Source organism: Chiloscyllium plagiosum, unplaced genomic scaffold (assembly GCF_037043375.1).
Source record: "Chiloscyllium plagiosum isolate Xiang-an unplaced genomic scaffold, Cpla_swu_hap1 HiC_scaffold_36, whole genome shotgun sequence".
Taxonomy (NCBI): Eukaryota; Metazoa; Chordata; class Chondrichthyes; order Orectolobiformes; family Hemiscylliidae; genus Chiloscyllium; species Chiloscyllium plagiosum.
Window position 1 is genome coordinate 17,941,677 of NW_028270174.1, and position 22,403 is coordinate 17,964,079.

General features: G+C 40.0%; 1 protein-coding gene across 2 annotated transcripts in view; it reads right to left on the reverse strand.

The window, feature by feature from the left end:
* The window catches only part of LOC122539439 (rod cGMP-specific 3',5'-cyclic phosphodiesterase subunit beta-like), a 76,106-nt gene that overhangs the window by 30,229 nt on the left and 23,474 nt on the right, over window positions 1–22,403 (reverse strand). For both annotated transcript variants that reach the window (XM_087980006.1, XM_043674284.2), the window contains 12 exons: window positions 22,196–22,336; window positions 18,106–18,180; window positions 16,946–17,010; window positions 16,784–16,850; window positions 15,348–15,395; window positions 12,962–13,111; window positions 12,708–12,851; window positions 7,051–7,116; window positions 6,128–6,274; window positions 5,255–5,362; window positions 3,738–3,847; window positions 1,879–1,966 (listed from right to left, as the gene is read on the reverse strand). In XM_087980006.1, coding sequence (XP_087836132.1) covers window positions 1,879–1,966; window positions 3,738–3,847; window positions 5,255–5,362; window positions 6,128–6,274; window positions 7,051–7,116; window positions 12,708–12,851; window positions 12,962–13,111; window positions 15,348–15,395; window positions 16,784–16,850; window positions 16,946–17,010; window positions 18,106–18,180; window positions 22,196–22,336 — 1,209 coding nt within the window. The remainder of the gene's footprint in view (window positions 1–1,878; window positions 1,967–3,737; window positions 3,848–5,254; window positions 5,363–6,127; window positions 6,275–7,050; window positions 7,117–12,707; window positions 12,852–12,961; window positions 13,112–15,347; window positions 15,396–16,783; window positions 16,851–16,945; window positions 17,011–18,105; window positions 18,181–22,195; window positions 22,337–22,403) is intronic.

Consider the following 22,403-nt stretch of genomic DNA (forward strand, 5'->3'; position numbering starts at 1 on the left):
ATTGAGAAGTGGGGTAGACCGATTGGGCAGGGAGGTGAACCTAAGGGATGGGGATTACACCTTGGTAAAGTCTGGGAGTTGGGGGGGGCCCTACTTGCCTACCACCAGCCTGCATAGTGAATGAGGCTCCTGGGTTGCCCTCTTGGCACAGGCCTCTCCCACTGAATCTCAGCAGCAACAGGATGAAACCTTTAAATGGCAACTTAAGTAACCCCAGGGTTGGCTAATTGATACACCTTCACGCCTACTTAAACCTTCTTCCCCTCCTCAACCCCACCAGATAAAAGGTACAACAGAGGCAGGGACAAATGAGTGGGTGGCAATCAGACGGCCATTGACATTCCTCTGCTCCTTTGCCTCCAAACCTGTCAGCAAGGGAAATGATGAATCCAGCCCATTGAATGGTGTGGAAAATCTCAAAGATGGAAAACAATTACATGATGGCCATAAAGTGTGATTTTTAAGTAGAAGTTAATCTAATAGGTTTCCTAGGTTATGTCACAGCATCAGCCATTCAAGCGAAAGTGAGAACTGCAGATGATGGAAATTAGAGTCTAGATCAGAGTGGTGCTGGAAATGCACAGCAGGTCAGGCAGCATCCAAGGGGCAGGAAAATCAACGTTTCAGGCAGGAGCCCTTCATCAGGACTGATTCCTTGATATCAGTCAATTAAGATTGTATTCAGCAATTTTAGCATAATTACGGAAGATTAAAACAATGCCCAGAAATGTTTAAACAGGAATTAACATCAGGAGTCAATGCAAAGTTAACAGCTTCCAATGTAAAAACATTCCTCGGTGCCCAAAACGTTCCATTGGCTGCGTTTATGCCAATCACCCCTTTTACCTTCAATGATACCTAACAGCCCATAAAATTCCAGATGATATCATCAGATACATGCTGTATTTTGGCATATTTAAAGAAGGAACCTGCTTCCTCACTGAAGCAGTTTAAAACAGGCAGCAGAAAAAAAAGCACTGCAATATGATTGGATCAACGTTCAGTCCCAAATATGGGTGTTCAGTCTTCCCTGACCCTGTAAATTTCATCATAAAAATTTAAGATAATGTGACAGAGTTAAATGCACTGATTTTCTGCAGCCTATCCAGTAATTTGTTCCACATTATGGGACCCTGCATCATGAACTTTGATGCTTTGTCTTTGTTGCCTGGACCAGTGAGACTGTGACTGGTCCCATTATAAAGCCCTGTAGTACATTCAGGAGCAAACACAGAACCCAACTTGCATCTCATCCACTGACTGATTCTCAGAACAGCTCTGGACATGTACAAAACTTTTGGGTCCAGATCCTGACCAAATGTTAAGCAGCTTTAGGTTTCTTTAAAAATCTAGAAATCATTTACATTTCTATTTCACATTTCCAGAATTACCTTATTATTCTTACATTTATTATCATATTCAAATTTTGTATGATTTAAAATATATCTTCAGTTCCCTCAGTTGATCAGTGTTTTTTGTTCTCCTGTTAGTGTTAAAGAAGTGAAATTGATTTCACAATAAATGGAAAATAAAGGCAATAGGATGTGACAGGAGCTGCGATGGTATCACCCATTTCTTTATTTCCTGATCAACCAGTTCAGAGATGCTTTTATACACTTCTGGAGCAGATCAGACTCGATCCTGGGCATCTTCGCTCACAGGCAGGGACACTATTAGTGCATCACGAGAACCATCATCACTCACTTTGTGCAACTTGTATTTCAACTGCCAGCCTCTGTTAGTTATGTTCTGTTCTATTTCACCCACAGCTTTATTCCTGGCTCAAGCCTTTGATTGAATTTATCAGTCTGGCAGAGTGCTGTGATTAATAAGACTGCTCCATCTAATTGTAGTGGCCCATGTGATTTAGAGTCTCACCTCATCAGCAAGTAAAGTCTTGCTAAACTCCAAGTGATGACGTTCCATAATTGAAGAGCCATGTAGTTTTGCCAATGGGTGCTGGGACCTGATAACAGATAAATTGACCATTACAAATACTTGTTGCCTAAGACAACAGTACATTTTCAGTGTGGGACCATATTGCCTTCTGCTCAGTAGTTACAACACAAATTGAAGGAAATTAAAAGAGATAAAAGAAGTATAAAAAGTATAACTCTAGCTTTGCTTGAAATAATTCTACACCATCAAAAACATATCAATTGTAGAATAGCTACAGCACACAGAGGGAGGCCATTCAGCCTATCAGCTTCCCTGACTGGCTTTCTGTAAGATGACTCAGTAATCCCATTTTCCTGCTCTTTCCCTACAGCCCTGAATATCCAATTTCCATTCTGAATTCCCAAATGTATTTGCCTCTTACAACCTTAATGAAGAAAAAAGAAAGAAAATATTTATTTTTACTTGTCAAAGCTTTGCTAAGCGTGTGCTCAATGGTTTGACTGATCTATGAATGATTATGTTACTCTGGTAATAGATCAATGTACACTGAACAGAACTACTTAAGCCTGCATGCAAAGCTAGAGAGATAAAAATACAAAAGTTTCCCGAAAGTCCAATAGTTCAGAACTGAGACCTTGGGTCAGATTTTTTCATGGGGTTGGGGATATTCCATGGAGATGTGAAAATGGCAGCCAGGACGTGATTCCAGGATTTCCAATTCTTCCTGAGGCATTTTAAGATGATGGATTGGTTTGGGCTAGAAACCCACACCATGTACTCCTGCTTGGTCAGGTCAACTGTGGGGTATCAAATAGTTCTCTGCAATTTCCATGGAGTTGGGCAAGCTTTTAGACCAAAATAGACCATTCAGTCCTTCAAGTCTGCTTTGCCAATCCATAAGATCATGGTTGATCTGTTTGTATTCTGCATCCTACATTCCCATTTATTTACTATTCTTGCCACTGCATCACTGTCGTCTTACCTGGGCAAGCACCAGCCCTGAGACACCTATTTTAAAACAACCCCTTTTATTAAGGTAGCCATGACATGTATAGTCCATGCACTTAATTCACCTTCGGATGAGCACTTTAGCGCAATGTTCAAATATGTTGTACATTATAAATGTAAACAGATGTTCATATTTTCTTTTTGCACATGAAAATTAGGCCCAAAAATTCAGAGTGTAGTTGTATATTGAATTAAGATTTGCCATTGTGTTTATGTGGCTATCTTAATACTCTTGCAAAATTATTTCATACATGAATGCATTTATGTATTTAGATAGACGTATAATTTGATAAATGTGAGACAGTTTTTCTTTTGCATTTAGTATTTATATGAATCAGATATAAATAAATTAGGCAAGTTCAAAAGCATTGGGCCTAATAAGCTATGACTGTATTAATATAGACTCCAATATAGATTTTATATTGGAATCACTAACAATCGGGAGATAAATATATTCCTGTTGATAATCCTGTAAGACGTATACAGAAATATGAGCAAATGCTTACATTGCTTGTTAGGTTCCTATCACAAAAAACTCACTCACTGGCATAGGTTTTCCTGTTGTGCCCATCTTTAGTCCTGTCTAGTTTCAGAGTTTCAGAGTTCCCCATTTTTTACATTATGCAACACATTTCTTATGAATATTCATAAAAGGTGATAAAATGAGCTAAAGCAAAAACTATGTAGATTGAAAAGATTGATAAGAACAGAAAATTAAGCATGTGTTTTGTTTTCAAACAAAAATGATAACACCTTCTATATTTTTCAGTTCTTATTTACCAATGACAATTGATTTAAAGAAGGATGGCAGTTGTTTATTAAGAACTTACTTCATTTGGTACAAGTTGTTGGTCCCTCTGTGATCAATATCATGACAGAGCCCTGCAGTGACCATAGCCATTGTTTCCAGGTCTGTGTAATAGCGTTTCAATTTACCTGTCTGCAAGTGCATAGAAACGTGTGAGATTAACCACATTTGATCAGAACATGGGAGGCAACCGGCTTTGTTAATACATCTTAAATCCTGAGTCTGGTTAGAACAGTGCAATTTACTTATCTGTTGTTTTAAAATATTAATCAAAATTGAAGGAACCACAGAGCAGTGGCTGTGTTTCATCGCTCTTACAAATAATATGATGGATTTCAGTTATGCTGCAGTTTCATATACGATCCCATTGGGATTTTCAGAATTCAAGTTATTTGCATTCACATGATACTAGTATTGTGCAGTTGGGTTGCTTGCAATTTTGGAAATCCATCAGCAATTAGCTTTTTTTTATGTGGGAAAATACCTCAAACATGCTTCACAGAGGCCTAATTTGTATTATGAGTGCCAAGGTACTGGAAGGATCATGTTACTGAACCAAAGTCACGAGGGCACAAAACCAAAAATATTGCAGAATGCTGAAAATCTACAACAAAAGCAGAAAATGCTGGAAGTACTCAGCAGTTCAATTATCCTCAAATGGAGACAGAAACAGAGTTTACACAGCACAGCATAGTGGCTCAGTGGTTAGCACTGCTGCCTCACAGCACCAGGGATCCAGGTTTGATTCCAGCCTTAGCTGACTGCCTGTGTGGAGTTTGCATGTTCTCCCTGTGTCTGCATAGGTTTCCTCCCACAATCCAAAGATGTGCCGGTTAGATGGATTGGTCATACTAAATTGCCCATAATGCCTAGGGATGTGCAGACTAGGTGGGCTAGCCATGCGAAATGCAGGGTTACAGAGTAGTGGTCTGGGTGGGATGCTATTTGGAGGGTCAGTGTGGACTTGATGCTTCCACAATGTAGGGATTCCGTGATCTATATTAGGAAAATGAGGGGCGCCAACTAAAATGCTAACTCGGTTTCTTTCTCCACAGATACAGCCAGATTTACTGCACATTTGCAGCATATTCTGTCTTTATTTATAATTAGTTAGAGGAACAAATCAGAGATGCTGAGGTCAAATCCAGCTGTGGAAATCTGTGAACCTGAATTCAATTTGGAAACATTAAGCTATTGTATCAGTAAAAATCACCATGAAACTGTTGCATTGTTGCAAAATACCAACAATTATGATTATAATACAAACTTTCACTCCTTTGGCTCCAGTAACTTTGGAAGCATTTGTCTTCACACATTGGATTTATTTTTGCAGGTAGATTGACCCAGAATTTTTGTTGATGCATATAATATTGAAACAAGAGTGAGGGGATGAAGATGGAAAAGACTGAATTCCAAATAAGGACCCCAATGCAGTTAAATTTTAGATGTCAGCATACCACTTTAACAGACAAGAAGGGAAAAGGGCCTCTAATATTAATGCAAATTTGAAAAGCAGAACCTTTAAGAGGATAATCTTACCATCAAAAGAGTGAACATGGTCTGCCCAACATTGAATCCATGACGCCAGTTGTGGTATGTAATTCTTCGGTATCCTTTACTTAAGGAATATATAAACCTGACCAGAACCTGACAAATAGCCATAGAATACCTAGTTAGTGCAGGAGATTGAATCTGGCATTTAATGAAATGTTCTTATCTTATGGTTAAAAGAAATAAGGTAACAGGATGTGCTGGAGCTCTTCTTTAAAGTCATTCCACCCTCCCCTCTCGAATAATCATATAACAACCAAAGACCAGGTGCGACACATCAGCTTGGGTGGTATATTAAATAAATGACAATTTTACTCATGTCTGGCCACTTCTGAATTCTAGATTAAGAGAACCAATCAGTGCAAAACTAAGGGCATCTCTGCCCACCTGAATCCAAACTGTCCAATTTGACCCGCAGCCACATTCTTCCCAAACCAACCTCCAAGTGTAGCCCTTCAAGAATTAATTCAATGCACCCTTCCAACATAGGCAGAATGCCAGCTGAGCTGAGGAGGGCTTAGCCTTTATTTTATCACTTAAGGAGGCTCACCTGGCAGCTACCAGTTGTGCCAACAAAGTTACTTTTACTGCCAATATGCCATGGCGGCAGGAAAATGTTGGATCTCCTCCTGACATCTTCCCACATCAATTTGGCATCTCCTTCATTTGCCAGCCTGGATGATGCAAACTCACTTTCCTCTTAACAGCTAAGGTTGAGGAGGAAGGCATTGGGATTGGGTTCAGGTTATTCAACAAGATCACAGCAAATCACTCTGGTATCTCCAGAGCTACCTCTGGTCACCTGGCATTTTGCATTCTGGTATTTACTGCTCAAGCTTCTCCTGTTCTGTTGAAACTTACCTCACGTGGGATGTGGAATTTGTCCACAACTTTCAACTCGTAATACATCTGGATGCCACATCTCACAAGATCCATCTCCGCGTATTCTAAGTCACTAAAGCTGAACTCATAAAGTTGAAAGTCCGAAGCACGTGGGAGTTGCTCACTCTGGAAAACAGGATGATGCCAAGCTGTTTAATCTTGACAGGGTTTGTATGCGCTCCAGAGGAGAATGTGACTGTGCCACCACCATACCCCTATTCTTAAAACTGAAAAGTGGGCTTCCAAAGGATTATTTGCAGTATTACTTCTAATTGCAAGATTCAAAATTATGCAAACAGAAACATTTCCACCACAACAGCCTGATATTTATTCATAGAAAAGTTTACAATCTCACCAATGCATAAAACATTCATAAAATATCCTCGCGGTCATTAAGTATTAATTCTACATTTTGCACTGTTACCGAATAACAAACACAATCGAGGGACCTCCACCACAATTAAATCTACATTGCTACTAGATAAAGTTATCACCTATCTCCTCACTAAATATCGAACTTTGTTCTTAAGAGAAACTTCATATTATTGTTTCAATAATGCTGCTGAAAATTAATGAAAAACATATTGTGATTAAAGTGCACAAGGGCATGTTGTTTAATGTTTTCCACAAAGGCTTCAACACTGTGGAGAGCTGTATGAGGAGGTGTGTAGGTGTTTAGTTTGAAGGAGGGAGAGAAAATCAGAGGATAAGCTGCCGATCAACTGGTTGAGGAATGCTGAAGAACTGACAGGTGGTTTGTGTATGTATATGTAGTGTGCTCATCAACTTGGGGTTTACAATTCTGCCAAATTACTTAATACTTATTAGTATTTTAAATGCCTTTTTGTCATATCAGTACAATTTTGGTTTACAATGGGGAGAAACAATTTTACTTGTCTTACCAATATTTCTTGTAATTCCTCCTCTTCACATTCATTAGGTTCTTTTCCAAAAACTTCCCTTGTTGGCTGGAAGCAAAGAGAGATTTTTTAACAACTCAAGTAAGTAAACCCTGGTAAACATTGGCAGAACATTGGACTAGAATTCATCATTGCAGTATTTCTCTGCCATCTCCTTGTGCAGTTCTAACAGAATTGTATTGGTGGTTCAACTTAGTTAACATGTGAGATTGGACATCACTTGTATCAGAGATGGTGCAAGTCTCTGCTTCTCCAATGTAGGTCGTGTAATCCACTTATATGATGCAAACCATGTTGAAGCAACTTTATTTATCAGCCTGTGGGGCATCGGGTCAATATTGATTTCACTGACATCTAGTTTCAATGAATGAAGAGAATCTAATCCTGAGCGAGCACAAAAGGAAAATAATAATGTCTCTGGGCAAATATGCCACTCCACTGTCCCCTGTCCCACCTAGACCCTTCTGTTTCAGTGAGTGAAATTCTTTTACCTGGAAGGCACTGTTGGGTGTGGCACTGAATGTGTTCAGAGCATAGTCAAATAAATGTTTGATTGACAATAGACTCAAAGAGGAGAGGGGGAATGGTGCTAGATGCAAACAGGAAAGTGGAATTGAGGTCACATCCAGATTAGCCATGATCTTGATTAATGGTAGAACAGACTTGAAGGGCTGAATGGTCTATTCCTGCTCCTAAATCCTATGCTTCTATATTTACTTCATCCTCATGTACCCCATAAACCTCCTTTTAAATGTTATTATTAATACTATCTGTTTCAGTCAGTTAGGCATTGAGTCTGACACTCTCACCACACTATATGAAAAGAAATTCCTCCTAAACTCTTCACTGTTCATTTGTTAGTAGCTATTTTAGATTCAATACCACACCCTCACTCCCTCAACAAAATCTCTTGTTCTGGATTTACCTACAGGTAGAAACAATTTCTCCATACTCACCCTATCAAACATCTTTAACTTGTATAAGACAACTACCAGGTTGTGTTTTACTCTCTTTTCTCAAAGCAAAGAGCAAATCATTTTTCCATTCCTTCCCACCACCACCTACTCACCAATGCTGACTCTTTCCTGATTGATGCATTCTGTCAATGCTGGTAACATCCTAACAAATCTTTTCTGCACATTGCCAACTATTTACTGCTAACATATTTGCATGAATACTAAAGACTGCTCAAGTGTGAAGTAAGTAAGGTTCTATGATGTTGAATATTACCCTATTGCTTTTGTACTCTAAACCTCTAGCGATGATCCAGCAACACATTCGTTTGCGACATTCATGACTTTACAATTTGCTAATTTTAATGATTTATCTGTACTCTCATTTTCTTTGCTCTCTTTCAATTCAAGCAATATTTATTTAATAAACCATTCATATGTCCACTCTGTAAACCCATTTATTTCTGTATTTTGGTACTGCTTTATTAATCAAATCTCCAACTGTAAGGATAGAGTAACTGAGCACTTGCACTGATTAAAATAAGCCAGATTGCCTTTCTCAAGCATATCAAATCTGAGTATTTCAAATCTGAGGAAACTAGAATCAGATAGACAAGGGTACATGTATGAATGTTCTTGAAGTGAACTTGCAGGAGGCATTTGATTAAATTTCACAGAGGGTGACATGGTGGCTCAGCGGCTAGCACTGCTGCCTCAGAGCACCAGGAACCTGGGTTTGAATCCAATCTTGAGTGACTGTCTGTATGGAGTTTGCACATTCTCCCTGTGTCTGTTTCCTCCCACAATCCAAAGATGTGCAGGTCAGGTGAATTGGCCATGCTAAATTGCCCATAGTGCTAGGTGCATTAGTCAGGGGTAAACGTTGGGGAATGGGTCGAGGTGGGCTACTCTTTGGAGGGTTGGTGTGGTCTTGTTGGGCTGAAGAGCCCGTTTCCATACTGTAGGGAATCTAATCATTGCCAGCACAGACTCTAGGTAGCCTTTTGATTTGGATTGGGGAAATTGATTGGATGAGGGTGATTACAATTGGAAATAATAGTCATTCCTTCAGGACGTGACTAGTTTGTGTTCCCGAGGCATTTATTTGGATGTTCAGTGTGTCACCATATTCATTCAGCACTTTCCAGGAAAGAGGAACATTATGTTCAAATTTGCAGGTTACTCTAAATTAACAGGGACAATAAACAGTGTATCCCAATGTGACAATAGTATGGCTTGGAGTTTTACTTTAGAAGAGAGGTTTTAAGGCAGAGGTGTAGTTTTAAAGCAGACTACACAGAGCCATGAGAGCGATCAGTCTGTGAGGCCTTAGGGTTTATTTTGAAAGTTGGAATAGAAGCTGCCTGAATGGCTGTGGTCAAGCTCTCTCAGACCTGGGATTTTTAGTTTTTTTAGTTTTTCAGGAACAATTGTTGCTGGGGTCTCAGCAGAGTTTAGAAGCTGCAGTACATCTCTCCCTGCTACACTCTCACGGAGTTCTCCCTTTGATGGCTATCCTCCTGAACGTTTTTCTGATTTTGCCTTTCCAAGGGTGTGTTTATGGGATGTTACTATATTGGAATAGTTACTGTTTAAAACAAAATAATCTATTATTCTGTTAAAGTTTCTAATAGAATTACAGGTAAGCCAAGTCTTTTCCTTATTTTTTTCTTTTTATGTATTTTAGCTACAGTGTATGAATAAAGTGTGTTTTGCTTAACATCGGGTAGACTTTCCAATCAAATTGCATCTGGAAAGCAACACCTTACATTTACCTTTAAAATAAGAAAACTTTAAGATCTAGACTACCTTTTGAATATATTTTGAGGGCGTTTGGTCTGGTCCATAAAACCAATAGCACTAGGAAGTTACAGAGTGATGCAGACAAATGAAATGAGTGACTATAACTTTGGCGGATGGTGTTTAATGTGGCTAAGCCTATGGTCATCCATATTTGACCTGAAGAATGATGAATCTGAGCATTTCATAACTGATATGAAAATAGAAATGACAGAAGAATAAAGAGATTTGGAACTCCAGATAAATAAATCATTTAAAGCTCATGTATTGGTCTCTTATTTCAACGGGGTTAGATATCAAAAGGGTGGAACTTAAATTTCAGTCTATGCAACCTTGGTCAGATCCTTTCCAGAATGTTGTGCTCAACTCTGGGCACTATACTTCAAGAAGTTTTACACTCCCTTGCAAAAGGTGCCATGCAAGTTCAGTGGAACAAATTTGGATGGCTTGCATAAATGTGACTTGCATTCCTTGCAGTTTGGAAGGATGAAGAGGTTTTGAGATGCTCAAATCATAAAAGGATATAGGACAGTTACAGGGATAGGATTTGTTCTGATGGGTCAATCAACAGCAGATAATCTTAAAGTTAGTTCTGAGACAATTAGGAAGGAAATCAGGAAGTAATTACCCAGGCAAAGAGCTGAAAAAAATCTGAACTTTTTTCTTCAGGAATCTGTGGATGCTGGGACAGCTGGAAATATCAACATTAAGATATATAGATTTTTATACGGTAAGAGTATGAAGAGATGAGGAGATAACGCAGAAAAACTGAGTTAAGGTGCAGATTAGCTAAACTAAATGGCAGAGCAAGTTCACAGAGTTCTCATGGCCTACTCTTTACGTCCCTAATTTGTTATCAACAACATAATCACCAATTCCCGAGATCCAGTTATTTATGCGTATGAAGCAAAACATTGATTTAAGAACGTATTCCCTCAGTAACAGTTTCCTAAAGAGTTGTTTACTTCACATTTGGGATTTGCTGTTATATTATGACTTCAAAATGGTTTAACTGAGATAATCTGATTAATTGATGACAGACATGGTAGTATGAGGGAATAATTCAGACTTCATTGGGACACAGGGATGTGCAGGTTTGGTAGATTAGCCATGGGAAATGCAGAGTTACAGGGATACTTTGTGACAGAGACAATATTAGCTGCCCAGGAACAATCACACCTGAAATGGCTCAAGGCTGCCAGCACTTACAAAGCAGTTTGAAGCTGACAAATGGAATTAAAGTAAGAATGCAGCTTTGAAATAACTCCAAGCATTAACATGCTATTTAAAGGAACAGTTTGCCAGATTCTATTGCCAGTCTAAACCCTTACACTGAATGCAAACAGAGAATAGATAGAGAACTCCGGTTCAGGTCTATAATTCTGCAGCCACAGTTTGCTGCTTCACACTTAGGTGCAGAGTGATGGCTCAGTGGTTAGCACTACTGCCTCACAACACTGGGGACCCAGGTTTGATTCCAGCCTCGGGCAGCTATCTGTGTAGAGTTTGCACGTTCTCCTCATGTCTGTGTGGGTTTCCTTCGGGTGCTCTGGTTTCCTCCCAGAGTCCAAAGATGTGCAGTTTAGGTGAATTGGCCATGCTAAATTGCCCGTAGTGTTCAGGGATATGTAGGTTGGGTGCATTAGTTAAGGGAATGGATCTAGGTGGGATACTCTTTGGAGGGTCGGTGTGGACTTGTTGGGTCAAATGGCCTGTTTCCACACTGTAGGGATTCTATAATAATTCTAACAGCTTGTAAGCAATTGGCCCTTTATTAAATGATACTTTTTAGAATAGGTATAGAAATACTTAATAAGAATCAATATGCAAAGCATAAGACCACCTCAGCAGAGTAACTGGTTTCTCTCTCTCGCCTGAAATACACATGGATAGTCTATGGAAAGATCTGGGTCATTTGTCTCAGGCTTCCATATTGACATAACCAGTTGGTAGGATGGCACTTGGTGTGGCTTATTATCAATGTAAGTTACTAGAATGAGCCAGGAAATGTCCCTTGCAGAATATAACCTCATCTAGGAGTTGACCATGCTGTTATCTGGATACTTGTCCGGTATCCATTGGATGGAGGAATTCAGCTAAGAAATTGAGGAAGTAAATTTCCAACCCCTAGAAAGAGTATCAGTGCTCAGATACAGGGAGCAGTTTCTTCTCCTCAGGTTCGGTGTGTTTATCAGACTGTTGCTTTCTTCAGTTGGAAGATGGAGCAAGAAAGATAGAGGAAGACACAGAAGGAAACTGTTGTCATAGGTTATATATCTTTCCTATCTAATTGGTTATTATATCGTACCTAAACAGCTGCTTCATTATAAAATATCTTAAAGTAGTTGACTGTCTTATCTTTAGGCAGCTGTGTGCTGGAAACTCCAGATTTTACAAACAGGAACATTTTGCCCTTTATCTAGAAATGGCAGGTAACCAGAAACAATGTTTGCATTCTGGAGATAGCAGTTTCATACTGGTTGTCTAAAGAGTTATGTCAATCATTTGGTGCTTTGGTTTTACAAGCTGTGACAGCTCAAATGGATGTAGTCTTCTGGAGAAAAAAAAAATCATTTAACAAACTATTTCATTTGGGTGCACTAAAAAGCTTTCCCCAATCAGTTCAGAGATGTTATTGCACACCTCTGGAACAAGTGAAGTCGGGTCTTCTCACTCAAAGGTGGGGATATTACCATTGCATCACAAAAGCCCTCTGCCCACCATGCTGATCTAAAGCAGAAAGAACTGGAATACCATTTGGTAACAGTGCGAGACATTGGATGTGATGATTATTCTGAAATCCTCTATGTTGCCACTCACACCCAAAGGATATTTTATACTTTTGTTTGAAATAACGATGGCTCTATTTCTCAGGCAAAGACGTACCAGTATATTTTGTATTTCATCCTTGTTGCATTTTACATGATATAGCACCATTCCCTGAGCAATATCCTTCCGGTATTCAAGCTTGTTCATTTTATCATATGTATCGGTGTTGAGAACAGACCAGCCTAGGAACTGGGTCAGGGACTGAAACAAGAGACAAAAGCAAATTAGAGGCTGGCCTGCACGCAATGAATGGTTAATATTTCAATTACTTTGCCTGAATAAGATTAAAAGCCACTGAGTGTGAGGCTTACTTCCATAAGAACTTCATCCATTTCATCAAAAGGTTTTCCATCTTTCCTGTTGTAAAATGTGGCAATTCCGACAATCTCTTCTTTCTTGTTTACAATTGGCATTGAAAGGACATTTTTGATCGTCCATCCAAAACTATCCAAGGGTTCAGTCTGCATGTGAGGAATAAACACATTTTTAAAGTCATCAGAATTGTCACAATCGTACAATACATAAGAACATAACAGGTCCTGATCTCTCTCTCTGTCCTATGCACAATGGTTGAAATTCCATTCACAATCCTGCATTGAAATGAGTAATAACAGGTGAGTAGAGCTCAGGTGTAGTACTTCAACAGGACCATGATAGACTGTTGCTCAGAGGCCTTCTTGTGGTGCAGTGGATATATCTATTCCTCTGAGTCAGGAGGCCTGGAGTCAAGTCCCATCTGCTCCAGAGGTTTGTTATGACGTCACCAAACAGATTGAATAGAATATATGTATTGGTTCTCTGGGGCCCAGGAAGAAACATATATAATAGGAGAAGGACATTCAGCCTTTTGAGCTTGCTTCACCATTCAATATGATCAGGATCAAATCAGTTCCTGTTCCCACTTTCTTCCCATACTCTTTGATCTCCTTAGCCTGAACACTAATTTCTTCTTGAAAGCATTCTCTGTGGCAGAGAATTCCACAGGATCACCACAATCTTGGTGAAGATATTTCTCCTCATCTCAGTTCTAAATGGCTTAACCTGTATCCTTAGACTATGACCCCTGGTTTGAGATATATCGGAGATAACAGACATAAGTAACAGAAAAAGTCTATTCAATCCAAGAAGCTCATTTCTAGTTGTTCGATCAGGCTCACCTTCCCAACTTCTCGGTACACCTTTCAAACATGGGTGATGGTGGCACAGCAATAATGTAGCTGGACTGTTAACCCAGAGGAACAGACTAGTGTCGTGGTTTCAAATCCCACACCAGCAGATGGTGGGATTTACATTATGACAATAGTGGTGACAATGAAACTATCATTGATTGTTGGTAAAATCAAAAGTTGTTCTCTATTGCCCTTTAGGGAAGGAAATCTGTCATCGTTACCCAGACTGGTCCACAAGTGTCTGCAGACTAACAGTAATGTGGTTGATTCTTAACTGCCCTTTCAAATGGCCTCACAGCAAATGCAGTAAAGTCTACAAACTTAGATACTTGGCAAACACCGCAAATTCTGTCTTGTTGAAACGGGGTGGAATGGGTTACTGCCTGGCCACTGCTGTCCAAAGCACCTGATATGTGTGGTAAACTCTCTAAATGTGAAATATAGGGTCCTATGGTGCACATTGATCCACAATTACTACTTTAGAACAGAACAAGCTGAAGTGTGCTCTTCATTCTAGACAAAGGCCAAGATGAACAGAAAGCTGTTATCTCTGTAATCTGTGGAGCAATTAAGTATAGGTGTACTCCACAAGGTCTGACAAAACAATTTGGATTTCTGCTTTTTCAAAAATCCTACCAGTGAATTCACCTTCTTCCCTTTCCCATTCTGCTCCCCACTTCCTCACCCATCACTGTTCTGAGCTAGGCAGCTCCAGAATGCCTAAAACTGCAGTGCCTCAGATAAATCAGCGTTTCTATCCAGAGACCACTGGAAGGGTGGCGGAGGGTCATTATCATGGAGGAACACCCTCCAGACAGACTAGTCCGCCATCAGCGTTACTGGCCAAGCAGTCAGCAAATTCTATTTCTGCGCCACATCACCTCACTCTGTCATAGTCCACTCTGCTCATCCTCCCTCGACTTTTTTCTGACCAACTTCACTTCCCTTCACCTCAGTTCAATCCGCACCTTCTCACTCTATTCTATCTGTCTCACTTCCTTTCACCTCCATCCACCCTTTACTTCCTCACTCCACACAGTGTTGTCACCTCACTCCATTCCCAATGTTCTTCTCAACTGATAATTGGCCCCATCCACATTCTTTACAGGTGACAAGAGGACTTTTCAATATTTATCAATTTAGCTAAAAATCACACAACACCAGGTTATAGTCCAACAGGTTTAATTGGAAGCACACTAGCTTTCGGAGCGACGCTCCTTCATCAGGTGAATCACCTGATGAAGGAGCGTCGCTCCGAAAGCTAGTGTGCTTCCAATTAAACCTGTTGGACTATAACCTGGTGTTGTGTGATTTTTAACTTTGTACGCCCCAGTCCAACACCGGCATCTCCGAATCATATCAATTTAACAATTACTTTAGATCAGTTTTTTCTGGTTCGGAGAATTTGAAGTTATTACATCGAGATTTGATTAAACTGAACAGAATCATCCAGTCGATGCTTTGTCATTTTGTGTACCTGGAATATTAATATTGAAAGGTTTTTATTTTAAATGAATGGGTCCTTTACCTGGAAGCTAAATGTTTCATCTGCTGCTGCATTCATGATATTGCAGATCTGTGAAGATAAATAATTCAGACCATATTATTGGAGGAAAATCATTCAGAGAATGCTTTTTAAAGTCAGGAGAGATTGAGCACAGGGAAGATTGCCATTCCCCACACTTTTTGAGGTTTTGTCACTGGTGAATCCAGAAAGGGTTTCTAATCCTCTCCGTAGAGTAAATAAGCACAGTTGGAAAGGGAGTCACTTTGCGATCTTCTTAGCAACGTCTTTAACCGTAGCATGTCCTCATCTCTGCTGATAGATCAGGCGCTCCAAGGAAGAAAGCATAAAATTGGAAACTGGGAGATTTTCTAACTGAACATCTTGTCCTATCCAAATTGTATTTCTCAGCATTCCCAGTTTTTGGAAAGAATCATGAAGAATCTCATATCCTTTCATGAGAACCTGCCATTTCCTAACACTCATTCTTTTTTGACAACTGCAAAATCTTTCAGTAACAATACTATGTATTTTGTGGATACAACCCTCATTTTTAATTTTGGGCAGCCTTTAATAGTCACAACAGGATCCTCTGGCTGGTAAACAGTGACAAATCAGTTGTGATCACTTTCCCAAGAAAGGCCTGATCCGGGATTTTCCTACTGTTCAGTTACTTCAGCCTACTGGATTCCTTAAAAGGAATTTCCTCAGACAGTCCTAGCATCAGAAGGATGTCCTGCCTTTGAGAGTTGCTAACCATGGTGGTCCTCCACTAACAAAGCCAACATAATCGTAGGTGTGGAGTCCAGGAGTATGATGATTGGGGAGGGGCTATTGGAGTCAAGCATGGAAACTCTGCCAAGGTCGGAGTGGAGTGTGGTGGATTTGGGGGTATCTATACATTAGGGCAACTAGATGGGTTCATCCGTGGCTCTTGTGTACCTTCCTGCACCCTCTCCGGTGGTCATTGCACTGCCCAAATAAAAGAACCTTTCCCATCCACCAATTAAGACACAAACGTCTATGCCAGGGTTTACCTGGTGGGTTGCCTTGTATTAAACCCTCAGTGGTAGTGGAATGAGACATGTATGGGGCATATTAAAGGGACCTCAACTGACGTTGAGGCAGGAGGCTCATCCTTGGCCCTTTCTGCCCTGGTGAAAGTTAAAGGAAATACAAAGAATCTTCACTCTGCACCATCCTGGCCAATAACATGCACCCTCTCCCACCATCTAACCCCCACCATTTCCCACATCCGAACCTACCTCTTGGGGGGCATTACATTCCAATACTGAGGTTCCCTCAGGAACACCAAACAATATTCAACCCAGTAAGTGCTTCTCTGACCTAAGAAGTTGATGGTCCTTATCCTGAGGTTCAATCTCAAAGCCCTCCTCCAGAACATTTTCAACTTATCTCCTTTAATAAAATGTTTGAACAGCTCTGAAAGCAGAACTTACTAAGCCAGTCTCTGCAACATACGTTGGTAATCCGCTGGCCAAGGCCCAATGATCAGCAGGTGGAGTTCTAAGGAAAATACAGAGAAAATCACAAATTCTGCATCTGAATGATTACCATCACTGGAGAAATAATTCTCAATTGAGATACCATTGAAAACTTACGGAATGACTTTAATTTCCTCCTTTCCATGTAGAATGTAGTCGATGATTTTGTGAAAGATTATTTCCTACAGAATAAGAATATAGATAATGAATCGACAATATAGATGAAACTCTTGACAATAATGACGTGCTACCTATCACCATTCTTTTATAATCTGCAACAGTTTGTGTCAGCCTTGGCTCAATTGTGATCACTCTTGCCTTCTGAGTCAGTGTCCAGTATGTTCCCAAACCCATGGAAGAGGAGCTGGTGTAAATGGAGGATTGGGAAAGAGATTGTGGAAATTTGGAATGCTGTGCCTCTGGAAGGCCTCCTCCATGGGCTTTTTCTGAAGGCAGTAGCTAGGCTGTCCTGCTCTCACTGTCAGCACACAGGTCTCAAGTGGTGTCCAGAGCTCAGCAATGCTTTCGAGGTGGCTTCACAGAGGGAGGTCAGAGGTGAGGTTGCTCTCAATGATCCCAAAGGTGGAAAGTGATATATTGCGGTCAAACACAATTATATGGAGGCTGTCCTCCACCACAATAATGGCCCTGACAATTTGATACCTTTTGTTCAATCTTCTCACACCTTTTTTTTAATGGGCCCCTCTATTTTGAGGCATCTCATTCAGTCTCACACAGTGCAGTGTTGACCTCCACACCACCACCCCCCTCCCCCAGGGCTGCTGCTCAGTCCTCTATGGGTCTTCTGATTGGCACCCCCCTTTTCCCCAAGCTCTATTCTATATGCACCTCTGCCATCCTTAATTGGTCAGAGAGTTAACAGTCTATTAAATGAGTGCCTCATGCAGAGGGCTGAGCAAGATTGAAAGGTTCCTGCCCGAGGATTGTGGGTTCAAGTCCCATCCCAGACACATGAATGCAAAACCAAAGCTGATGCTCCTCATGCACTGCTGAGAGAGGGCTGTACGTTAAGACAGAACGTTGAGTGACCTCTTGATTAGACAAAAAGAGATTTGATGATATTGATTTCAAGATGAACACGGGAGTTCTAGTCAATATTATTGCTAAAGCAATATATCTGCTCATTGTGGTTTTCTGTTGCAAATACAATGAATGTATTTATTGACTGGAAGTTACTTCTGCTGTGGTTATGAAACATGCTACACTTTTTTTAGCAGAATCCTTGAACGTTCACATTGAACTGGGTTAAAACATACTCTGCCATCAGGAGTTCTGGGACCTTGGTAAGGAGGTACCTCTCCCATCTGTATAGGCCACAGGTCAAAAAACTCCTGCAAAGGAAATAAGAATTGGTCAATTCACTTATTATAAAACACAATTGTTATAAAATTCATTGGTTGATCTGAGCAGAGAGAACTACACACAGTCAGACAAATCTTGGGTTTTGCAGGTGCAATGTGCCAGGGTGCAGTTGACCAGTAATCAGGGCATGGAAAAAGGGCAAGGGGGTTACCTCTGAAAGCATCTCTCCTGCCTTTGCCTCCAATCCACTTCTTCCTGTTGCCCCACCCCACATGAAGGGGATAAAAAGGATTTATGTTCTCACTAGCATATCCCCCAAGGAACAGGCATTGACTACTGGGATTAAGTGCAGAAAAGTGCCAGCCTCAGAATTGCTGGCACAGTCTGGGATGCCAGTGTCAAGGCTTGTCATTGACTGTGAACTTGCTTATGCTGTACCTGTCAGCTCTGGCAACAGTGAAATACGTCTTCGTTGAGATGACACCTAACCTCCTATCTCTTACATATTTATGGTAATACATGTGATATTTTTGAATCCACAACAATATGTAAGATCTGCTTTAATTGTCTTAGTTCAAAGGACATTGAAATTCCCAGATGAAATTAAGCCAGTCAAATGAGCTTGCTTTCCACGATATCCTAATTCAGAAACTGGTCAGGAACTTGCAGTCCACTGCAAATCTATCTTCTCTAGTCAGTGTACAATTGGGATTCCCAGTTCTACATGTTATGAGATTGGTCTTATTGGAAATCTTTTCAGTAGGGCCTGAGCTGTTTGTTCAGCCTGCAAGCTCGATGCTGAAATAGGGCACCACTAAAGCCATCCTGCAGGAAAATGGCTATTCTAATCATTCTTGGCCCTGAGAAGTATCCTGTCTACCTTAGATTACCTTGAAAGGTAACATACCTCAAATGTTTGAGCAACAGGTGAAGCTAGCTATTTCACGGTGCTATTATACAGGAACAACACGAGTAGCATTCACTATTAACAGGATGATGCCAACAAACCAGCAAGATGTTCTACCTGCCATACAAAGAGTAATGTGGTATATGAATTTCAATGCAATTGCGATACCGGTTTGTTGGTCATATGTACCAAAGACTGGCAAACTGCATTGAACAGCAGATCCCTTTGCAACAAACAAGGTACTGACACCACCCAACTAACCCATGCCTGCAACACAGTAACGAATGCTAGATATGATTCTGCAATTGGATAACATTTACTGGATAATCCTAAAGAATTACACTGAAAACCAGATTAGAATGGTCAGTCAGGCTCACAGTGTGGCACACTTATGTGTACTGGAAACTACTTATCCAATGCACAGGGCCCTGTTCTTCATAGACAAGAAGAACATGTCCATACGCTGTGGCTGTTTCAACTCAACTAAACAGGTCTCCGCCATTTGGTGGCTCATTTGTCAGTGCAATACTCTGAACAATTAATGTCAACCTGTCTGGTTTAAAATTTAAACAAAGCCTGGCTGTTAACTGTCAAACAGCATTAACAAGTGCATTCTCCAGGGCAGTGCCTCGAGGAAAGTCCACTTGACAGCCAATCAGCATTCTCCTCTCATGCAGTGTGAATGTTGGTTCTTCCCCTTGATTTGATATTTTTGCAAGATGTCCTGATGAGGGCAAGACAAAAGATTTTGATCAAATGTGCTTTTTTCCAGCAATGCTTGACTTTGTAGGACCAAATAACCAATCAAATTACTGCCTCATCTACATTCACCATGTTGCTAATTGTATCAAATGCATCGTTAACATAGGCGTCACATCTTGTAGCTAGCTGGTGAGCCACCTAAACTCAAGTAGAAGTGGCTTAGCTTGCAAAGAGAGGGAATGAGAGGCTTTCAGGTATTCCCCTATATGTCAGTGAATTTGGTGACAGGAAATTAAGTCATGTATCCAAGTTTGGAGCTGAGAACATTAGTAGTCACCGAAAGTAATGCTGATGGGATCTGGATCATAAATTTAAGTGACTGATCAAAACTATGTGGAATTCCTTGTGGGAAAATGAAAAGATCATCCACTCTCGAAAGAACAAAATTGAATTAGAATATTTTTGTAATGACATCAAGTCTAAGAACAATGGAGAAGCAAAGGGATTTACGAAATCCCCACTAAAATGCCAAGAAACATGCAAAAGACATGATCAAAATGACTAATAGATGTTATCATTTATCAGGCAAGTTGCAATATTAAGGGAAGGAGGTGATTTGTCAGGTCCTTGATCAGATCCCATCTGATGTATGACATTAAATTGGCTCCACTTTGGCAAGGTTCTATTAGAAGGTTTATGGCACAGACACATCAGAATGATACCAGTATTTAAATAGTTACATTAGTAGCATAAGTTCTATAAATGTGGCTTGCATTCCCTTGAGCTTTGGGGTTGGGGAAATCAGCATAATTGTGGAGTTTAAAATTATGAAATAAGTCCATTGGATGGAGTGAATTCAAAGTTTTTGTTCAAAAAAATGTTGTGGAAATCTGGAGTTCTCTCCCTTAGTGAACCAAGGATGTCAGGTTACTATTTTCAAGACTGAGGTCAACAGAGATTTATTACTTTAAGGTCTAAAGGGATACGAGTCGAAAGAGTTGAGACATTTATGATCCAAATTAGGCTACTCCTATCTCTTTTCATTTAACCCTATCATCATATCCTTTTAATCCTTTCTCCCTTATATTCTTATCTACATTCTCCTTGTATCCATCAATTCATCTGACCTCTCCCTTTTGATAGTGAGCTCCATAAGCTGTTCATGGGATGAAGTTATTGTCCTTAATTCCTTGTTATATTTATTAGTGGCTGTCTTATATTGACGGACCATATTCTATTGTTCGCAACTGCAAGTGGAAATATTTTCTCAATGTCTACCTTATCACTGCTTTCATAATTGTGAAGATCTCTGCCAGGTTCTCCCCTCAGTCTGCTATTTTCAAAAGCATCAGAAAATGAAACTGGACAAGTACAGTATAAGCTGTTCTACCTTTCCCAGTCTGTGTAAAAATTAAAACTTCCCATTAAGCCCCATTTTTATGTTAAAGGTTTCCCTGATCACCACAATTATATATTCCATCAATACTTGATTACAGTCAGGAGGTCTATAATTTGAGACTGGTACTTTTTACTGTTTGTTAAGTTTTCAGTAACAGACCATCCTTACTAAAACTCTGGTTTGTAGTTTGTGCTCCATATTCTGGGTCTAAGGTCCCAACACCTTAATCATGGCAATTAGCACAAATGGTGAGACATTATGTGCCCAACCATTTAGTTCACACTTCCACCTTGGGGCCAAAATTTTGGTCCTCTATTTTGAATGCTCAAATTGTGTTTTTTTTTATCTTTCTTTTCCCTATTTCCATGTTCCATCCACTGACCCTATAGCTCCTTGAGTATTTCACTCCTAGTGAAGTCCAGTTTGTATCTAGGAATTAGTTGTGGTTATTAAATCATACTCCTCGAGTAAAATTAGTGTTTCTAAATATTTGTTTTAATTTTTTGTCTTGCACACACTTGCATCAAGATCTCTTAATTGGGTGATTGTCCCCAACCTGTTTTCACTCCCTTTAAGAGTTACTGTCCTTGTAGCAGGATGTCTGAGCATCACTTTAGAATAGCTACTGGGTCTCAAATTTCCTGACCGTCAGAAAAAGTGGCTTGAAACAAGGAAATACACTCAAGGGCATTCAAACAATCAACAAAGCCAACAAATTAAGTTCAGATTACTGATGACCAAACTGTTCATTTTAAGTAGTATTCCTCCTGCATGTCCAGTGGTCAAGAAAACTGAGGAATTAAATCATTGGAGTGTCAAAACATCCAGAATAAATTGCATTGGAAATGCAAAGAAACCTTTCAGTTGTTGTAGAACAAATGCTGAGACTAGATTTTATTTGTTCATTCCAGAATACTGGAGGCCAATATTCAGTATATGCCACCCAATTATTTTCTGCAATAACCAAAATCTGACCTAGTGGTTCACAAGGATAAAGTACTTAGATCAAGAGTCATACACAAAACATGAACCAAACCTTCTGCTTCGTCATGTCGAGGAGTGCTACTGAGTATCTCTCACAGTTCAGGTAGGCTCGGACTGTGTAAAGAGCCTTGTGAAACTGTCGCTCAATGTCTGTCAGTTCTTCAAATACTTTGTTTGCTGACCATAAAAGAACCTACAGGAGTAGAAGAGATAAAGTCATTTTAGCATAAGACATCACACGATGCAGTGGAACTGCATTG